Genomic DNA, 18,980 nt, shown 5'->3' with positions numbered 1-18,980 from the left:
GTTCGTTTGTGATATAATCTCTTCAATGGAAATTAAATTCCTTCATGAGGTTGGTATAAATATATGATTTAAATTCCTTAAATTTGGTATAATTGCTATAAATTAAATTCCTTAATTAAATTGCTCATAAAAATATGATTTGAGTTTGGAAAGAGAAACTCGTAACCGATGATGAGGCATCCGTTACACCGCTTAAAAATCATGATTGTACAAGACGAATATTTCTTTTTCTGCTTCGTTTAAACATGATATTTGCACAAAATGAAGCGGAGGAGAAAAGAACAGAAATGGAATGAAACGAATATTGTAAAAGAAACCAAAACAGAAATCCACAAAAAGTCAGGAAACTAGCTTTTCCCAAATGACAAAGAAAAAAATACATAAAACAAGTAATATTTTTAACATTGCCTTTATTTATGAAATTTCTAACTTCACGATATCGACTCCTTCGATAGCTCAGTTGGTAGAGCGGAGGACTGTAGAGGTTTTCATGCGAGTTATCCTTAGGTCGCTGGTTCGAATCCGGCTCGAAGGAATTTTTTTAATTTTTTTTATGAGGAAAAAACAGATTTTTTTTTATTTTATTTTTTTTTGCATTGAAGAAGGGATAACAGCCGGAGCATCATTATACCTGTCCGCCGACGCAGATCGACACTTTTCTTCACAAAGAAGAAATTGTGATTTTCCATTGTGATCCTTTTTTGGCGGTTTGCCAATTTTGTTTGTGTTCGTTTCAGCTTCAAATTCCTTATCCCATCTGAGTTTGGTCATTGCCCGTCCTCCGATGTTGTTGTTGTTGTTGTTGTTGTTGTTGTTGTTGTTGTTGTTGTTGTTGTTGTTGTTGTTGTTGTTGTTGTTGTTGTTGTTGTTCATGAAGACTCCAAGAAAAAAAACAACAACATCCAAACAAGGTCGGAATAACACCACATCACGATGCCACAACACGACACCACAATCCTCTTATGGATTACCATCACAACATCTTTTGACACTTTGCTTTTGTTGTGGGCTTGTGACGGATGAAGAAGAATGATGAATAAGAAGAAGAAGCATAATAGGAAGAAGAAGAATCACCATGAAGAATAACACCACATCACGATTCCACAACACGACAGCACAATCCTCTTCTGGCCTGCCATCACGAAATCTTCTTCTTCTTCATTAGTGTTCTTCTCTCTATAATTCCAGGTGTGTGTGTGTGTGTGTGTGTGTGTGTGTGTGTGTGTGTGTGTGTGTGTGTGTGTGTGTGTGTGTGTGTGTGTGTGTGTGTGTGTGTGTGTGTGTGTGTGTGTGTGTGTGTGTGTGTGTGTGTGTGTGTGTGAGTGACCACTGTTTCTTGACAACCACTGGTCCGATCTAATTGAAACCTGCCAGGTATATTGCTGGGGACCTGAGGATGTGCCTTTTCAAGGTTTGATATTAATCAGACAAGTGCTTCCCAAGTTATGGCCATTTATTTATCAACCAATGACAAGACACGTTGCTGCGTAGGCGTGGCCGATGGGGAAAGGGCGCCATTTCGTTACCGTGGAGTCGGAGTGGCAATGGTCAATGGCAGCGAATGTCATGGCAAGCAAAGACAGGGAGGTAAAGTTGATTTTAATTTGGATTTTAATGAACTCTGTGTGTGGAAGTATCACAGCAGTTGTTACTTCAATGAAAGCGATAATTCGTGGAATGATGTGAACATTCCGTACGGACACGCACCACTTCCGGATCGTGATGACTTACTGTGTTCTAATAATTTCTCGATTTCTTATCCGCATTTATAGATAAACACAATGGCCCAATCCAGTCGTTTACGAGAGCGAAGGAACGGCCTGTGTGGTTGTTTGAAAGTTTTTTTTGTGTTTTTTTGCACGTACGGGCACATACTCGTCCATCACAATCCCACGATATATGTATGTGATTGCGTCCAAACTGTTGACGTCATGATGCAAACGAACGTTTCTCTGACAGCAATGTGGAGCCGTCTCGCAGAGGGCTTCAGGTTCGTGGCTTCACTGTGGGCTTTCGTTGATGTGGAGCAATTCACGGCAATGATGACGAGGTGGGAACGTCGAAGCACAATGGTGAGATCGTGGTAACCACGAGGATTTTTTAACAGGAGGGAGTTTTTAAAGACGTGAGAGACTTTTACATTGATTCGACATTTCGGATTTGAACCTGGAACCCCAGAATCATGGGCCGTGCCGTGCGAGGGTCAACAGGAATCATCAGGACACGACCGACTCCAAAAACCGTGAACCTGTGCCATGTGGTCACCTCTTGTTTCCACAACCAGGGAATAATCCTTGATCGATCATCTCCGTCCGACAGGATGGTGCCGATCGGTCGTGCGATCGCCTCTGAGCTCTTTGTTCTGGGTTAGAATCCTGACCCGACTGTGAGCCGTCGGATTGGTGTTTCACACGCACAGTGTTGCACGTGGATACCGTCCCTCTGGTCGACGTTAAGCTGGCTGACCATTCATTGTAACCATTTGTCTTTTACCATTCGTTTAGTGCACGTCATCAGATCGCATGTGGCTCGACCAAGAGTCGGCGAGTTATTGCCGGCACCCTCAACAAATGACAAATTCCATCCCCGATGATGTCAAATACATTGAGAGAGGGGAGAGAGAGAGGGTTGGGGGGGGGGTTGAGAGGGAGAGAAAGGGTGGGGGTGGGGAGAGAGAGAGAGAGAGAGAGAGAGAGAGAGAGAGAGAGAGAGAGAGAGAGAGAGAGAGAGAGAGAGAGAGAGAGAGAGAGAGAGAGAGAGAGAGAGAGAGAGAGAGAGATTTGTTCCTCTTTATTTCCAGGAATCATTGTGCACAAGGAAATCATAAACCAAAGGCAAACATTGTACAAATTTCAGATGATGAAAGAGTTCGTACATAAAAACGAGGTAAAATCATAAATTAACGATAAGGACACCATCAACAAGTTTACCTAATGATTCCTCACACACCACTTCTGTGAAAACAACGTAAAATCACTGAGTTGAAATTCAAAGTGCAAACGTGATGTGACGAAGGCTTTAAAAAGATGAACTACATCATCATCATTAGAAGTGACGGTATTTTGCATTTAATGCTTCCTTGACAGGTATACAGCGAGTTTAGCCTCGGAAGACAAATAATTTGTGAAAAGACGCTCATTTTTGCATCGGTAAGAGATACTAAAACCATACCGGGCGTAGTGGCGTGCGCCTGTAATCCGGCGACTCGGAAGCTTGGGTTGGAGGATCGCTTGAGGACGGGAGCTCTGCGCTGGGCCGTGCTATTAGAGGGTGTAGGGCAGCCCGCAATCATGGCGAAAGCCAATCCTTATCCCTGTGTCGTAAGAGGTGACCAGGGTTGCATCAGGAAGGGAATCCGGCATAAAACCTGTGCCAAATCAGTATGCGGATCATAACGGATGATCCACTGTGGCGACCCCGAACGGGAGCAGCCGAAAGAAGAAGAAGAAGAACAACAAGAGATACTAAAACCAAAGATAAAGACAAAACGCGTAAAAACCAAGCCTTGCCCTAGGAGTACATGTGATAAAATTATAAAAAGGGGGGCCAACCTTGGGCACTCAATAAAAATGTGGAAAATATTTTCAGTAGCGCCACAGAAAGGACACAATTCCATGTTACTAGAACATGTGCGATGAGACAAAACATTCGAGGGTAAAATGTAGTTTCCCCAGCCACCACTGCAAGTCTCCAGAGCGCTTGGCAATGGACGCTTTATACATAACAAGCCATTGGATTGCAGTGGAAGGAGTAACCCGGAGCATCCTCTTCCAGTGTGCGTGTGGTTCCGCAGGTCTATCAGGAACAAGGGCTATAACACACAAAAAATAAACAGTATGTTTTTCCATTGAGTTAAAAGGGATAAAACCTTGAAAGTGAAGTAAAAGTCATGGAAATGGGTGTTGGAGCGAAGGTGTGGAGTCCATTTTAACCCAGACCGCTTGAAAAAGCGTAGAATTACAGAGAAAATTCTCCCTATGACTCGAATGGACCAAATTCCAGTGGCCACAGTGACCTCGGCAGCTGGCTTCCATTTATAAGGAAAAGGAGTTCCAAAATGTTTAACCTTGGCGTATCCAGCATCAATAAAAAATTTTGCGGTCACCACAAACCCCTTTAAAATAGGGTTTTTAAAATTTGGCTCATTTAAAAACATTTTGAGAGAGTAGCTACTGTCAGCACGGCGGACGGTGACTGCCTGCCACGCCTCCAGCATGCTTTTATAGAACAGGGGCACTGATGTGATATCAACTTCCTTGGTGTCAATGAGAAAGGGTTCCTGATCAGAGCCAAGTTTCCCTGCCTGTCGAAGCAGGCAGTGAGCGAAGGCTTTCCAAGAAACATTCGTGCATAGCAGCTTGCGCAACGAAAGGAGGCGAAAAGCCATCACTTTGCTGGTAATGGCGACCAACCTCTGTCCTTTGGCAATAGGCAGGCTTAGCACACCGGGCCAGAGCCAGTGCTTCCCCCCCCCAAAAGAAACCAATACATTTTTGAAATATCATGCTATACAGTACTATTTCGGTTTTGGCCCTATCTCTCAATGATGATGAATCTCTTAAAAATTATCAGGTCCTGATCTGGATTCAGATCTTCACCAAAATATAATCAGTTCGTCCTTGTCACACATCCAACCTGCCCACCAAATTTTATGCGGATCCGTCCATAACTTTTTGAGATATTCTGCACACACACACAAACAAACAGACAAACAAACAAACAAGCAGTCATAGACTGGTACTTACGAAATCGTCAACTTGACCTCTGACCTTGTCTAATAAAAGCTCTCTCGAGAGAGAAGGAAGCGACGCAAACCACAAGTTTCTACGATGATTCTGTACCAAACCATCAAAAATCGAATGTTTTGGATGTTTGACCTCACTGTGACCTTGACCTTTGACCGATTTTGACCAAAATCTAATCAGCACTAGCCACCACCCTGCTGAATCACGTGGTGTAATTTGACATCGATAGCTTCTTCCATTCTCGAGTTATCTGTACCAAACCATCAAAAATCGAATATTTGACCTCACTGTGACCTTGACCTTTGACCGATTTTTGACCAAAATCTAATCAGCGCTAGCCATCACTCTCCTGAATCACGTGGTGTAATTTGACATTGGTAGCTTCTTCCGTTCTCGAGTTATCGTGCCTACAAACAAACAAACACACAGAAACGGAAGGCATCAATATACTTATGAAATCTTTAGATTTCGTAAGTAACAAACAGACAGAGAGGGGTGAAAACATAACCTTCACCTTCGGTGGCGGAGGTAATAACCATTGCTGCTGAGGAAGCAACGATGTTCTGTATGTAAGACTGTATGGTACATTGACGATGGTGGTGGTGGTAGTAATGGTGGTGGTGGTGGTGGTGGTAATGAAACATGTCCAGGTGTTAAGTCTATAGTTTTCGCTCTTGAGATCATCTCATCTCTCCATCTCTTACTTGGCCTTCCTTGATTAACGATGTTGTGCTATCAGCAAGTCTGACAGTACTTAGTACAGGAAGGAATTGTTTCAGCCAGGGAGAATTTATGAACAGAGAATGAGATCCATGGTGCCATCTTTATCCTTTTATTAACATTATTGCATTGAACATTGTGTGTTGTTTCATTTGAACTCCATTTAACTGGTATTTTACATTGTGTTTTATTTTTAAAAAACAACATGGGGGCGGGGGGGTTGTGTAGAGAACATGGGTGCGATGTCCCAGTTTTCAGACATGATTTCTGAGAGATCCCTCTGGTTTCCCCCACTTGCACTTGATTTGTATCCAACAAGGAACAGTAAATTCACAATGTGGGTTAGCATCGACGGTTTAAGGATTCAAACTCGTAATAAAAAGGACTGTGATGAAAACCCGGGTTCTGCAGGATATAGCTTATAGCTAACTAGGCTGAAGAGGTATGCACACTCACCTTTGAGCTGTCTAACATGGGTTAGAATCTCAACACGTCTAGAAATTTCCATCCTGGTATTTCACAAGCAGGGCAATGTGTGCACCATCCCTCAGATGGATGGTAAACTAAAGGATTCGTCTGCCAGCACTGGTGGTTCGTAGATGTTTAAAGATGTCTTTTGAGAAGAGTAGGTGAGTTATCGGTGGAACCCCTGAACAAGTTACAAATTGATGCCCTGATTGACCACTGAGAAGCAATGGCAAACCACCCAGCATAGCCAATGCACACAGCATAACCAAACCACCCAGGATAACATAACTGCATGGCATTTTAAGCCAAACCACATGGGAGAACCCAACTACCCGGCATAACCCCACAAGCCAGCATAACTAAAGCACCCAACATGATCAAACCACCCAGCATAACTAAACTACCTGTTAAAATCAAACCACCCAGCATAACCAAACAACTTAGGATCACCAAACCACCGCACGTAACCAAACTCCCCAGCATAAACTAGAAGGGCTCCCTATCTCTCAATCATGAAGAATCACTTAAAATATTATCAGATCCGAATCCGGATCTTCACCAAAATATAATCAGTTCGTCCTTGTCACACATCCAACCTGCCCACAAAATTTTATTTGGATCCGTCTACAACTTCTTGAGATATTCTGCACGCACACAAACAAACAGACAAACAAACAAACAAACAGAGAGGAGTGAAAACATAACCTCCTTCACCTTCGGTGGCGGAGGCAATAACCATTGCCAAAAGATTGCTGAGACAACAACGATGTTTTCTATGTAAGACTGTATGGTACATTGATGATTGTGGTGGTGGCGGTAATGGTGGTGGTGGTAATGAAAAATGTCTCTTTATTTAAACAAGTATCAAATAATTAACACAGTATTATCATTAATAATTATATGCTGAGCTCGAGCACAAAGCATTCATGTAGAATTAGTGCGTTGAAGGTTAGTTTTCCATTAATAAAAAGACCCGAAGAGCGATGAGTAACTGAGAGGCTCGAGATTAGGAGTATTGGGAAAAGCCTGTGGTTATCACAACCCCATCAAAGCGATATTTGCAACATTCACTCTCGAGCTCTCAAATGAGCTCTCAACCGATGTTTCAAAATGGTCGCCAGGGTGTTGGCTCGTGCGAACTCGAGACCGTGTTAAACCATGACCTTTGACCTTACTCAAGCCGAGATCTGCTCGCAAAAGTGTTTTAGGGCAACCTTTTACTTCCTTACTGAAAGCTTAGTGAAAAATCCAACTTGTTCCTCTAATTGCTCATTCAAATCTGTCACATCATTGATGTTCACTGTTGGTTAGAAAAATCCAGCTGCCATGATTTTAGCCCCAATTTTAATCCCCACCGACCGAGTCCAGACGATGTTTAAAATATCTACAAAACATGTTGAACTCGGACCAAGGGCAACAAGAGATTGGAGCAATAATACCAATGGCCAATCAGTCTTCCTACGTCACCTCTGACCTATTTTCTTGCCTTGTTGCATCTCTTTTGACTTTTGCCTGAAGTGTGGGACCTGATCGATGAATCAGTTATACATCACTGCTCGATTTATGTAAATGGCAGATTTTGAGCAAAATTATTGTCCTTTGGTAACAAGACCATACCCATTCTCACTCTGGATTTGCTATCATGTGAACACCCAGACTTTATTTTATATTCAACTCCCGAAATAGATTCAATCTTTTCCCTGTCTGAACAAATGAGCTAAATACAAGATAGTTCTTACACTTCATCATCTCCTAAGGATTCTCTCCGCAAAAGGATTGCCTCCTTTAGGATTCTTATCTCTTAAGGATTGTCTCCTTTAGGATTCTCTCCAGTATGTTGCATCTTTATCTCCTCCGACTGTCCTTTCTCAGAAGAGCTTGGGGAGACCTGTTGAACGTCGTTGGACCGCCTGCACGCCTCTCGAATCCGATGCTTAAGTTGGGGATTTGGGTAGAGAAGGTATTCGTACATACCGCAAGCCAGGAGGCCTCCCAAGATTGGACCGACCCAGTACACCTGCATTCGTGAGTCAGATGAGAAGGGACCAGTGACTGCTTCAAAAAAAGAACGTGCAGTATACCCTACTGGTAAAGGTACGTAAATATGAGTAAAGCATATTGTGTCCACAACAGGACAATTCTCAGCTACCCCCATCAAATGGAAATTGTAATGACCTTACCCAGTGAGCCGGCCACTCTCTTGATACAACAGCTGAACCGAGGGATCGAGCTGGGTTCATTGACGAACCTGTGTATGGAATCTAGATGGGATAAAGGAGGGAGAATTGATAAATACAATATAAATAATAATAATTATTTGAGAGTTCATAGAACACCTTATCCCGTGCTGTCTTGAGAAACAAGGACATGGGCGGGGTTGACGAATGCCAAATTTGATTGGTCGTATTAACGTTAAAAAAAAATGTTGTAATATTTTGTCCAAGTGCTGTTCAACGTAAGGATTTTGAAAGTGCCAAGAAGGAGATTTGTGGTCTACAGTGTTCAAGTATATAATTCAACGGAAATAAAAAACATTATGTCATAGAAAAAAAATTCCGGAAGTTTACCATCGGTGATGCAGCATCTTTTACACCAACTTATCTAACACCTTTCATAAGTTATTCATGCCTGTTGTTTTTATCTTTTATAACATCCTTAAAAACAGTAAGTTTCCTGTTTGGAGTGATTTTCACTTTTGTTTGATTGCCAGGCAGAGGAAAAAAATTATCTCACTCCTCTGCGCATGTGCAATCAAGACAAATTCAGAGCCAAAATGCTGTAAAACTACAGGTTCGTTTTCAGATTCATGTTCCAATTCGTGTTCAAAATAAAACGTTCAATTTAAATTAACTGGTTCCTCGATCATAAACTGATGTTTGTAGACAGAAAGATAGACAGAAGTGAACCAATTGCTTCAACCTGCTTGTAGTTTCGCATGTGCAGAGTAATGATATATATATATATATATATATATATATATATATATATATATATATATATATATATGTTTACACATTGTAAGCAAAAATGAACCGTGCTCCCCCATTGTCTCGGGTAACTCACATGCATTTGTTTTTTTCATTTATTTATTTTATTTTATTTTTTCATTTATTTATATTTTCATTTACAGATGTTGGCTGATGATTCTGTGAAATTTTTTTTCCAGTGTACTGGCTTCGATGTTCATCGGCATACAAAATTCCAGCTTTCTACGTCACCCAGAAGGTCCCGATCTTTAATATCAGTTGGTGAATCAGTGGTAAGAAAGAGCTTTTATATTATACAAGTCTGAAGATGACGATGGTTCACTAGCGGTATTTGACGATGTAGATTGTTTCAGAAGTCAAGGATGAGACAATGTGATAATTTTTGACCAAGTTATAAAAATGATCAACATGATGTGGTATGAGTGACGGGTTATTAGCTGCAAAATGTCGAAAACCCGGTTTCATTCAACAACTTTAAAAATTTGACCTTTGTCAAATTGTCAAATTTGGGACCTTTAAAGGTCCCAAAACAATGTTGTGGACATTAAAATAAGGAAACAGGATACGTGATATAGCTTATTGGAGTTAGTTCGTCGAAGAAGGTCGAAAACCCGGTTCGATTCGCACAACTTTGAAAATTTGACCTTTGTGAACTTTACAGGTCAAAGGTCAAGGATTATGACCTTTGGTGCAAAACTTCCTCTGGAACATTCCAGGAACAATATAACGTCATATAGGCTATATAGCATTTCGTACCCTCGGATTATCCATACTTTGATGAAATCATCATAAAAACAAACTTGAAGGAGGCGCCACGGGCAAGGTGTTCGAGATAGAGCAAAATGGTTTCAAGACTTTAGGTGGGGAATAACCTCAAGATTATGCATAAAAAATATTGTCATCTGAGCTCTCAAAGTTTGGGCAGTCGTATGATTTTTATGTCAAAATTCGCAATTTTCTAAGTTTGTGACCTTGTAACCTTGACCTTGGAACGAAAATGAAAAATCGAGCTCCTTGGGGCTATGCAGGTGCCATTGGGCTAACCAAATGCTGAAACCCTGCCAGATTCGACAAACCCCCTAGGAGAAGATGCAAATTGAAAATGGCTACCCCCTAAAAACACAATTCGCAATTTTCTAAGTTCGTGACCTTGTGACCTTGACCTTGGGATGAAAATGAAAAATCAAGCTCTGCAGGTGCTATTGGTTAACCAAATACCCAAACCCCTGTCAGATTCGACAAAACCCCTCGGAGAAGATGCAAATTGAAATCGGCTACCGCTAAAAACATATGTTTTTTCGATGTGGCTCCGCCCATAATGGGCGCACCATGCCCATTTTCAGGAAAACACAACTAGATCATGATATAAACCTCCCACCAAAATTTTATCAGGATTGGATCAAAACCCACGGGACAGACAGACAGACAGACTCACAACAATAACGAATATAGTGGTCACTTGTTTTTTTTCGTGAACCAATTATTCCCTTGGAATCGCTTGATATTCTCGCTAAAGGATTGCAGGCCTTAAGGCCCGGTCACACCTTGACGTTTTAGCCAACGTATGCCGATTTTTGAATTTTTTTTCTAAAACGCTGGCACACGTTGAATACGTTATGGGTAAGTTTTGATAACATTGAGAGCACGCTGAAAAACACTGCCATACGTCGTTGTACGTTGGCTTTAAACGTTGTACTTTTCGGTTGTCCTCAAATTTTTTCATGCTTGAAATTTCACGACGTATGCCGGCGTATGACTCACACGTTCCGCTACGCTGGCCACAAGTTGTATGCACGGTCTGCGATCGTTGACAGACGTCAACACATGCTACTTGTAAGTTAATCATAAGTTGAGACACGCCGAGGTAATGTTTAGCGTACCCGAAACTTATTTCTAACCTATGATTAACGTGTTGTTGGCACGTTACGCGATCGTTGCCACACATCGACAGACGTTACTTTTAAGTTACTCATAGGCTGAAAGACGTCGGTATAATGGATCGTCCTTGCGTCGGCGTCCACGGCCACGGCCAGGACACTTATTTACAGCATTCTTCAAACTTTTCTTCGGCATGACGAGGATGTTCACACTTCGATGTCTAGCTTGGCTATGATTCCAATTGTCCATCGGCAGCGTCTATTGAAAATAGTCGAGTTTGAGCGTTTTAACACGTTCAGAAGAAACGCTTCAAATTTCCAAACCCCAGCGTCAAAAAACAAAGGCGAGTGACAGCAATTTAAATCGTTCATTGTAAACAATGAAAATAGCTGAGTGGTACCGTTTAAAAGTCGTTGAGTGTAAAAAAAAATCCAATTGTTGAGCGCAAGCGTCTACTTTCAATAGTGGAGATGCAGCCATTTAAATCGTTGAGTTTATCATTTAAATCGTTAAATCGTTAAACGCAAGGACGATCCATCATAACCCACACCCTCCCTCTCACACTCACCTACTACTGTCAACATGAACAAACTACTACTAATACTACTACTAATACTGATACTGATACTGATACTGTTACTGCTGACATGGACATCGACTCAAAAAGGACTCGAAAACACTGTTTGGTTCCCCTTTTATGAGCAGCATTTTTATATACCAATTCCCAAAACCGCTGGAAACACGTCTTTATATGGCAGTTGTAAGCTAGAAACACGTTCATTTATTTTTTTTGTCGACCGGAAGACGTCATTGGAATACGTCTACATACGTCGATGTGTGTTGGGACTACGTAAAGAATTGGTTCAAAGCACGTCAAACATAAGTTAGAAATAAGTTTCGCGTAAAAAAGACATTACCGCGACGTGTTTCGACTTATGAGTAGCTTATAAGTAGCCTTTGTGGACGTGTGTAAGCGTCCACATATCGTGTGTAAAACTTATCCCCATCGCATGCGGAACGTGTGTCATACGCCGAGTACGTCGTAAAATTTTGAACATGTTTAAAATTTCTTGATGTACTCTACTTACTACGACGTATGACAGCGTACTTTAGCGTTCTACTCACGTATACCAAACTTACTCATACCGTATTTGACGTGCCCCAACGTTTTAGACACATTTTTCTTAGGTCGGCATACGCTGGCAAGATCGCCAAGGTGTGACCGCGATGTTGACACTTACATTTCTACGGCAGTTATGATTCGAATCGTTGTGCATCAGCCTTTTAATAGGCTACGTCACGACATCGTCGGCGATGCGTGCAACGCGCTATACCTAAGTTAGACTATCGTTGGGCATCGGTTGTGTAGGCCGACAACAGGTTCAGCATTTGTTGGTATAAGTTATCTATAACACAACGAAACGTTCTGTGTCCGTTACGAATGCGTTATACATAAGACCAAGTCGCTATGAATACGTCCGAATCTTTAAAAAAAAAAAACATCAAAAGTTCAACGTAAGCCAGCGTTTTACATACATTTTAATACGTTGCCATCGCTGGCTAAAACGTCAAGGTGTGACCGGGCCTTTAGATGATGCAGTGCCTTTGGCTGACAATGCCACCGATGGCAGCCTTAGTCAAATCCAATTCTTACAGCAACTAAACCCCAAATAATACGTATTGGAGGTCGACAAGTTATCATTGCGCTCTCGTGTTATAGTCGTGTAATGTCAGTCATGGCATTTGTCGGTTAGTAAAGATTTACAATACCATTCATGCTCTGAGCGGATGTTCTGGGCATAGCTCAGAGTGGAGGTTCTGGGCGCAGCTCAGAATGGATGCAGATGCATTCTGGAAAGTCAAAAGCTTCGGCTCTCTGCGAAGCTTACAGCTGCTGCAAGCTTACATCACTCTAAGAACCTTACATCATGTTGTGGAGCTTGTGCTGCGCTGTGAGATTCATATCGAGCCATGAGGCCTTCAGTGTGACCGGGCCCTTCTACATTTGATCTACATCCAAGCACTACTCGTTTAGGAGGATTAAAGTGGTCAGTATATCTCTCTATGTAGCTGATTGTAAGACTTCATGCAGTAAGAAACATTGACATGTATTTTGTCTGCTCATTGCACGTCACGTACATTCATGCCATTTGCATAACATATTTCGACGCCATTTGAGCTCTGTTTCCTGTTCGTTTGATTTATTGTATTTGATTGCTAGTGGAACTATAATGCATTTCTGAAGTATTGTTGTCACAAAACAACATCATTCCTTTACAGTTTCACGGAGCTTTTCGGAGCTTTCTCGAAGCTTTTTGGGGAATGAATAAGCGGCCAAAGGCTTCTGTCTGAGCACTTCTCCTTGTGTCTATATCAGCGTACGACACCCAACACACCTGCGATACTACGATTATAAAACGGCAGATAAGCACTTGCTGCCATTAAAAGTAGTAGTAGTAGTAGTAGCTTTAGCAAGAATAGTTAATTTTTATATCCTCGTGGAGGATTTCTAAGTCTTACTCGTGTTGTTCTTGTGGACTTTTTTGTTTCACAGCCTACAGTTTTCATCGAAACTTCCCGAAACTTGGCATATGTATGTAAAAATACCCTGGGCAGACAGTAACCATCTCCGATTTTGAAAATTCCTCCGAGAAAAAAAGTTATGACGTCAAAATATCTCTGCTAATGGAAATCGCCTAAAAAATTATCTCCAAAACTAGGCAAGCTTTTTGAATTCTATTTCCGGGAATCGAACAGGGCATTAGCAGAGATGAATTACCGCACATATGATACATCACTATGACGTTATATCAATTTTTATGACGTCATTCCTATTTTTTGACATTTTTTGTTTCACAACCCAGTGTTTTCATCGGATCTTCGTGAAACTTGCCATGTATATGCAGAAAGCCCACGCGCAGGCAGTAACCATCTCAGATTTTGGAAATTCTTCCTAGCAAAAAAGTTGACGTCATAATATCGCCGCTAATGGAAATTGCCTATACCATTATCTCCGAAACTAGGCAAGCTGTTTGATTTTTGTTTGTGGGAATCAAGCCGGGCATTAGCACAGATAATTTATCGGAAACCTGATACATCACAATGACGTCATATTCGTTTTTATGACGTCATCGTTAAGAGTACGAGGATCTTAGCTCATTTGAGCTTGTATTTATAGAAACTGTAAATGAGGAAGTGGGGACAAATTTGGAACTCACACTTCATCCTCAAACAAAATTCCTTGTGATATCATCATCATCATCATCATCATCATTATTCGATTAATGACCTTTCCCCCTTTTTAGAGGTTGTTTTTGTTTTATAGGGTATTGATTTCAACTCTTTTCCATCTGCAGCACCTGCACGTGTAGTTGGACTTTGTTAACCTTTCCTTCATAGCCATAGGCTATGTTCCATGGAATTTCATGAATGTCACATCAGATTTTTATGGGGACCAAACAGATTTACAAGATATGTCAGTTGGTGAGTGAGATTTACTGCAAAAAGGTGTCCAACAGCAACGGTGAGGCCGATAGGTAGTGCAGGTGAGCAGAGCAGATCGGTACGTTTCTCATCAGTCGATGCAAAAACAGTGAGCACCAGAGCGAAGGTGATGATGGCCTCCACCAACACACCACGGCCTGCTCCAAGGTCTGTGTGTAACTGGAACACAAAGGTGTTTGGATATGAGTTAGTACATAGGATCACTTTGAAAGTGAGTTTTGACTTGTGCAACGTTTGTTGATGAGCCCAAAGTGGCTCTTTCGTGAGTGTTCAGGAACGAAAGTTTAGCTTGTTATGAAAGTTGTACTCCAAATAGGGTCATGGTTTGAATTCAGTCTTCTTATTCGTCTTCCCTATGCAGCACATGGCTGTGGGTCATGTCATTTTCTCGGGGTGCAGCTGTGTCCATGATGCAGTGCCCCCTGTCGGTTAGAGCAGGGATTTGTAATTTGTTTAGTCTGCTGGCGATAACTCACCTACTCTTCACGAAGGACACCATGAGATCTTCAACATCCACCAACTAATGCCAATGAATGGGATGCCAAGTTTTACGTCCAACCGAGGGACGGGGGACGAGACACACCGATGAATCGCCTTGCGTGAGAAACACCACAATGACACTCTACAGCGGATTGGAAATGGAACTTACCCCTGTTGCGGTATTTTCAGTCACCAATTTTCTTGCAGTGCACTTGCCAAGTGAATTAAGCAGTCCAACGAAAGGGTTGATAAGAAATGGCTGGCTTGGCAAGTGATAGCAAGCTTATTGGTAACTGAACACACCACTAAATTTGAGGTTTTGGTTGTGGACGGTTACGAGATTTTTGTAGTTTAAGCACGTAGATGTAAATAGGTCGTTTTAAAACTGTTTTAGTTTAGAGTGTCGGTAATGTATGAATGGATGTATGGCAAAGAGAAGGAGGAAAACTTCTTGAAACCTTGGTAACTCCGAACGAGGTAGTGAAGGGTGACACCGCACGAAGCAGACCACCGCCCAGCATGGCTCCAAGGCACTGTGCTGCAACGTAGCCGATCGCTTTGAACAGGTTGATGCGATGTGCACACAGCATACTGATGGTCACCGCTGGGTTGACGTGGGCACCACTCACGTGACCCACCGCCTGCACCACCATGATGATGGCCAGACCGAAGGCAAGTGCGATGTGTAGGTCGGAGTGGCTTTGCGAACCAGTGACTGAGCCTACTCCAATGATCACAAGCAAGGCTGTGCCGAGAAACTCGGCAAGTAGCGCTCGCAGGAAGGTTTGATTCCAAATGCTTTGCAGTGCTGGCATGACGTATAATCTGCAGCAGCTACAGCAACGTCTGGATCCACATGCCATGCAGAGAGACAAGAGCCCACGGGTCACAAATGTCACATGACCGAAGGCTTGTTAATAATCACACTTATTTAATACTACTTCAGAATATGTTTGACCTTCAACTTTCCATTTCTATGGAACAAAATTTTTCAGTAGCATCTATATTACATACTCGCTGACTTTTCGAACTTACGCCAAAATTTCTAGTCTAAATCCAGGTCCAAACATCCAGGATCTGGCCCCTTTGCTCTTTCCATGCTTTGTCCCTCCAAGTATCTGCACATCCCACACGATCCACCATCAAATCACCTTCTGGTGAAACTTCCAAAATACAGGATCGCTGCTAACCCATACCCATTCGTTCCTCTTTTTTCACCACCTGTGGAACCAACTTCTACATTCCCTTCAATCTCATTCTACCCTCCAGGTCTTCAAGACAGCTGTTCACCACCATCTCATTCCCAATCCCAAACTATTCAAATCTTTTCTACCCCCGTTAACCCCCACCCATTCCTTTCCCCCTCTCCACGCCCACCTCCTCCCAAATTTCCAGTTTTTCCTACCTGAGAGTTTATTTCTGTTTCCATCTTGTCCACCCCATGCATCCTCCCGTACCCCTCATTCCTTCCCACATCCATTGTTTGTCCAAGTCTCCATCAATTTTTGTTATTCAACCAAATCTCTACTGCTCCATTTGATCTATTCAGCATCCTAATCTGTTCAGTTTTCCAGCTCTTCCATGAGCCTTGACTCTGTATCGAAGAAAAAAAAAATGGAAGAGGGGACAAATCAGCCGAAAAGGCAGAGAACACTGATGAACGACAGCAATGTGGCGGTATGGAGTGGCAATGGAGGGTAGTGGGAGTTGAGGAAGGCAACACAATCCATCCTGGCATGACCGGGACATTTGGCATGACCGGGTTATAAGGCTTTCGTCTTACAACAACTGATGATCATTTTGATGATTGTATTTCAATCTGAGTCTCATCAAGTTAGTTTTGCTGTTCCGGAGCGAGTCGAAAAAAACACACGGGTTGTTGTCGGTGACATAATGTATACATTTGTGTTTATATGGACGTATTTACAAGAATCAGTAAATAAATCGAATCTTGTCCAAAAAAAAATGAAACAAATCTCAAGAACTAGAACAGCACTCGGTCGAGCGCATACCTCTGCCAGGCTGAACAGTTGACATTTTGTATCCCATTGATGGACCCGATCTGGATCTGGACCTCCAAAATCGAATCGCTTTATTCTTGTCACCTTACCAACTCATCCACCAAGTTTTGTCCGAACCTGTCCATAACTTTTTGAAACATGGTGCTGTAGATAATTTTTGGCCCCATCTCTCAACGGTGAGTAATCATTTTTTAAAGATTTAAAATTCTCGTATCTGGATCCATAAATTTTTGAGACATTCTGCTCACAGACAGACACAGACAACGAGGGGTGAAAACATAACCTGCGTCCTCCTATTAGGTGGTGGAGGTACCGGTACGAACAGCATACATTGATTGCTTCGGAGGGTTTGTGCTGCCGTAAAATGTGTATAACGCAGCCCCCTGGTTCATGTGGCCAAAATATACCATTTACAAGTGAGCCTTGTGGAAGTAAACCTTGTTGTACAATCGGTTTAAATTGTGGATGTGCTGAACGTATAATACAGGTGACTATCGGACGCAGAAGTGTACCATCGTTTAAGAGGTTATAATGAACAATTAAAAACACAATCTGAAAATGAAGAACTATATAGTGCTGCAGGTGAAGGCTATTCGTGTCTACCTGTGTCGGCGGACAGGTAAAAGAATCGATGAAGTCAACAGAACATTGATCGTGGTATGCCAACCGCCGTGAGGAGTGAGGACAAGCTCACGTTTCAGGTGTTATTTGCTCCGATGAAGGGTTAACTCATAACAGTCATAAACCATCTTCTTTTGAGTGATCATGATATAAATAATGCTCAAACTCACCCAAATGCACCTACCTGACTCACCTGCTTATTTGCGGCATGCTCCATGCAGTGTGTTTATGTAAACCACCGACTCCAACGTTTTATGGAGGAAATCCTTCACGTCCTCCTCCCACTCATACACTCCACATCTTCACCAAACCCTGCCCTTCTACATGCGCTGACCTGCTCTCAACCTCTCTTACTATGTTTGTAAACCAAACACCTCCTCCTCCCCACTTTCTCCCCAGCATCCTCCCTTTATTTTTATATTTATTTAAACCCCCACTCTCAAACCTCCACCCTTTTCAATTCACTGTCCCCTTCTCCAACCAGATCCCCCCCCCCACTACAGACAACATTTCATGCGCCGCAACTTGTACTTGCGGAATGTGCACATCACTCACATCATGTGGGATTCATACACGAAGCTCATTTAACGCATGAATGGAAATATATTTCATTGTGATGTGTGGATGTATCGATATATGAAATGCAAAGGATATTTCTCTCTTCATAATATTCCCTCTGTCAAACTGAATGAGTATAAAGTGCAAGAAACACCATAATTCATTCATGATTTATCCATCCATGGTAACTTTTGACCTTTCTCTTTGGTAAAAAAAAATTTACGAATTCAACAATAACGTCTGTTTCAGCATGCAACCACAAATAGGTGGTTTTTCTGGTTGTCCTGCATAACCTGTCACTACGATGGACATATTTTGGTTGACCTTTATAAATTCCCTCGCCGGGGACAACTTAAAACCCAACAAGCATCGACTACGATACCACTACTACCACTACTAAGTACCACAACTACTTCAGCTACTACTACTACTACAACTACTTAAATTGCTACAGCTACTACTGCTGCTACTACTACCTGTTTAATGGCAACAATTATTCTCACCACCAATGCCAAGAGAAGGTTTTTTTTTTGGCCCCAATCATTAGGTTGGAGTTGATTTGGACGGAAGTCGAAATTCGTTTAGGGTTTGCACGATGACTCAACTACTTTTCACGAGACAACGTATCGGGTCTTTTAAGTTCACCAACTAATGCTAGCGGACGGAATAGCCAGTTGAACGTCCATCTCAGGGAAGTTGTGATGCAACGACCTGCATGTGAAGCACCATTCCAGCAGTTTATCGGCGGGTCTCAAATCGAATTGAAGACCTCGACAGCTCCGAGGTTAGCCCTCCTCCGCTGCACCACACTGTTGGACTCGGGCACACAAATGCTATTCCAGGATGAAAAAGGCAGTGCCAAAGAAAATCCATCAAAACCAAATAGAAAGAAAACCATATGTGATTCATAAGATTTGATTCAAAATAAATTGCAAGTTTTGATATATTTTGAGGTGTTTGACTGATTCAAAAGTTTTGTGGGAAATTTTTAACTTGCA

General features: G+C 42.0%; 1 protein-coding gene, 1 long non-coding RNA gene and 1 other non-coding gene across 5 annotated transcripts; 2 read left to right on the top strand and 1 right to left on the bottom strand.

Annotated features, from left to right (window-relative positions):
- The first annotated feature begins 445 nt into the window (after window positions 1–445).
- TRNAY-GUA (transfer RNA tyrosine (anticodon GUA)) lies at window positions 446–535 on the top strand. Its single transcript is given in 2 exon segments — window positions 446–482; window positions 500–535. It is a non-coding gene; the product is annotated as a tRNA-Tyr (tRNA).
- Window positions 536–997: 462 nt separating this feature from the next.
- LOC147011531 (uncharacterized) lies at window positions 998–9,232 on the top strand. 2 transcript variants are annotated; one of them, XR_015051477.1, is made up of 3 exons: window positions 998–1,188; window positions 1,960–2,072; window positions 9,100–9,232. It is a non-coding gene; the product is annotated as an uncharacterized LOC147011531 (long non-coding RNA). The 2 variants fall into 2 exon arrangements; XR_015051476.1 differs by having other exon boundaries at window positions 998–1,587.
- Window positions 5,562–17,774, bottom strand: LOC147011530 (aquaporin-4-like). Of its 2 annotated transcripts, none has more exons than XM_085855867.1 (5): window positions 17,618–17,774; window positions 15,241–15,628; window positions 14,297–14,461; window positions 8,114–8,194; window positions 5,562–7,950 (listed from the first exon to the last, which is right to left on the bottom strand). In XM_085855867.1, exons 1-5 carry the CDS (start codon window positions 17,632–17,634, stop codon window positions 7,735–7,737), a joined length of 867 nt encoding a protein of 288 aa, XP_085711993.1. In that variant the 5' UTR covers window positions 17,635–17,774; the 3' UTR covers window positions 5,562–7,734. The 2 variants fall into 2 exon arrangements, with proteins under 2 accessions (XP_085711993.1, XP_085711994.1); XM_085855868.1 differs by having other exon boundaries at window positions 17,609–17,741.
- Between the last annotated feature and the right edge of the window lie 1,206 nt (window positions 17,775–18,980).

Source organism: Eptatretus burgeri, chromosome 15, assembly GCF_056783735.1.
Source record: "Eptatretus burgeri isolate ZD-2024b chromosome 15, Ebu_testis_v1, whole genome shotgun sequence".
Classification (NCBI taxonomy): Eukaryota; Metazoa; Chordata; class Myxini; order Myxiniformes; family Myxinidae; genus Eptatretus; species Eptatretus burgeri.
Note: the sequence above shows the minus strand (reverse complement) of the source record. Positions and strands in the feature narration are given on the sequence as shown.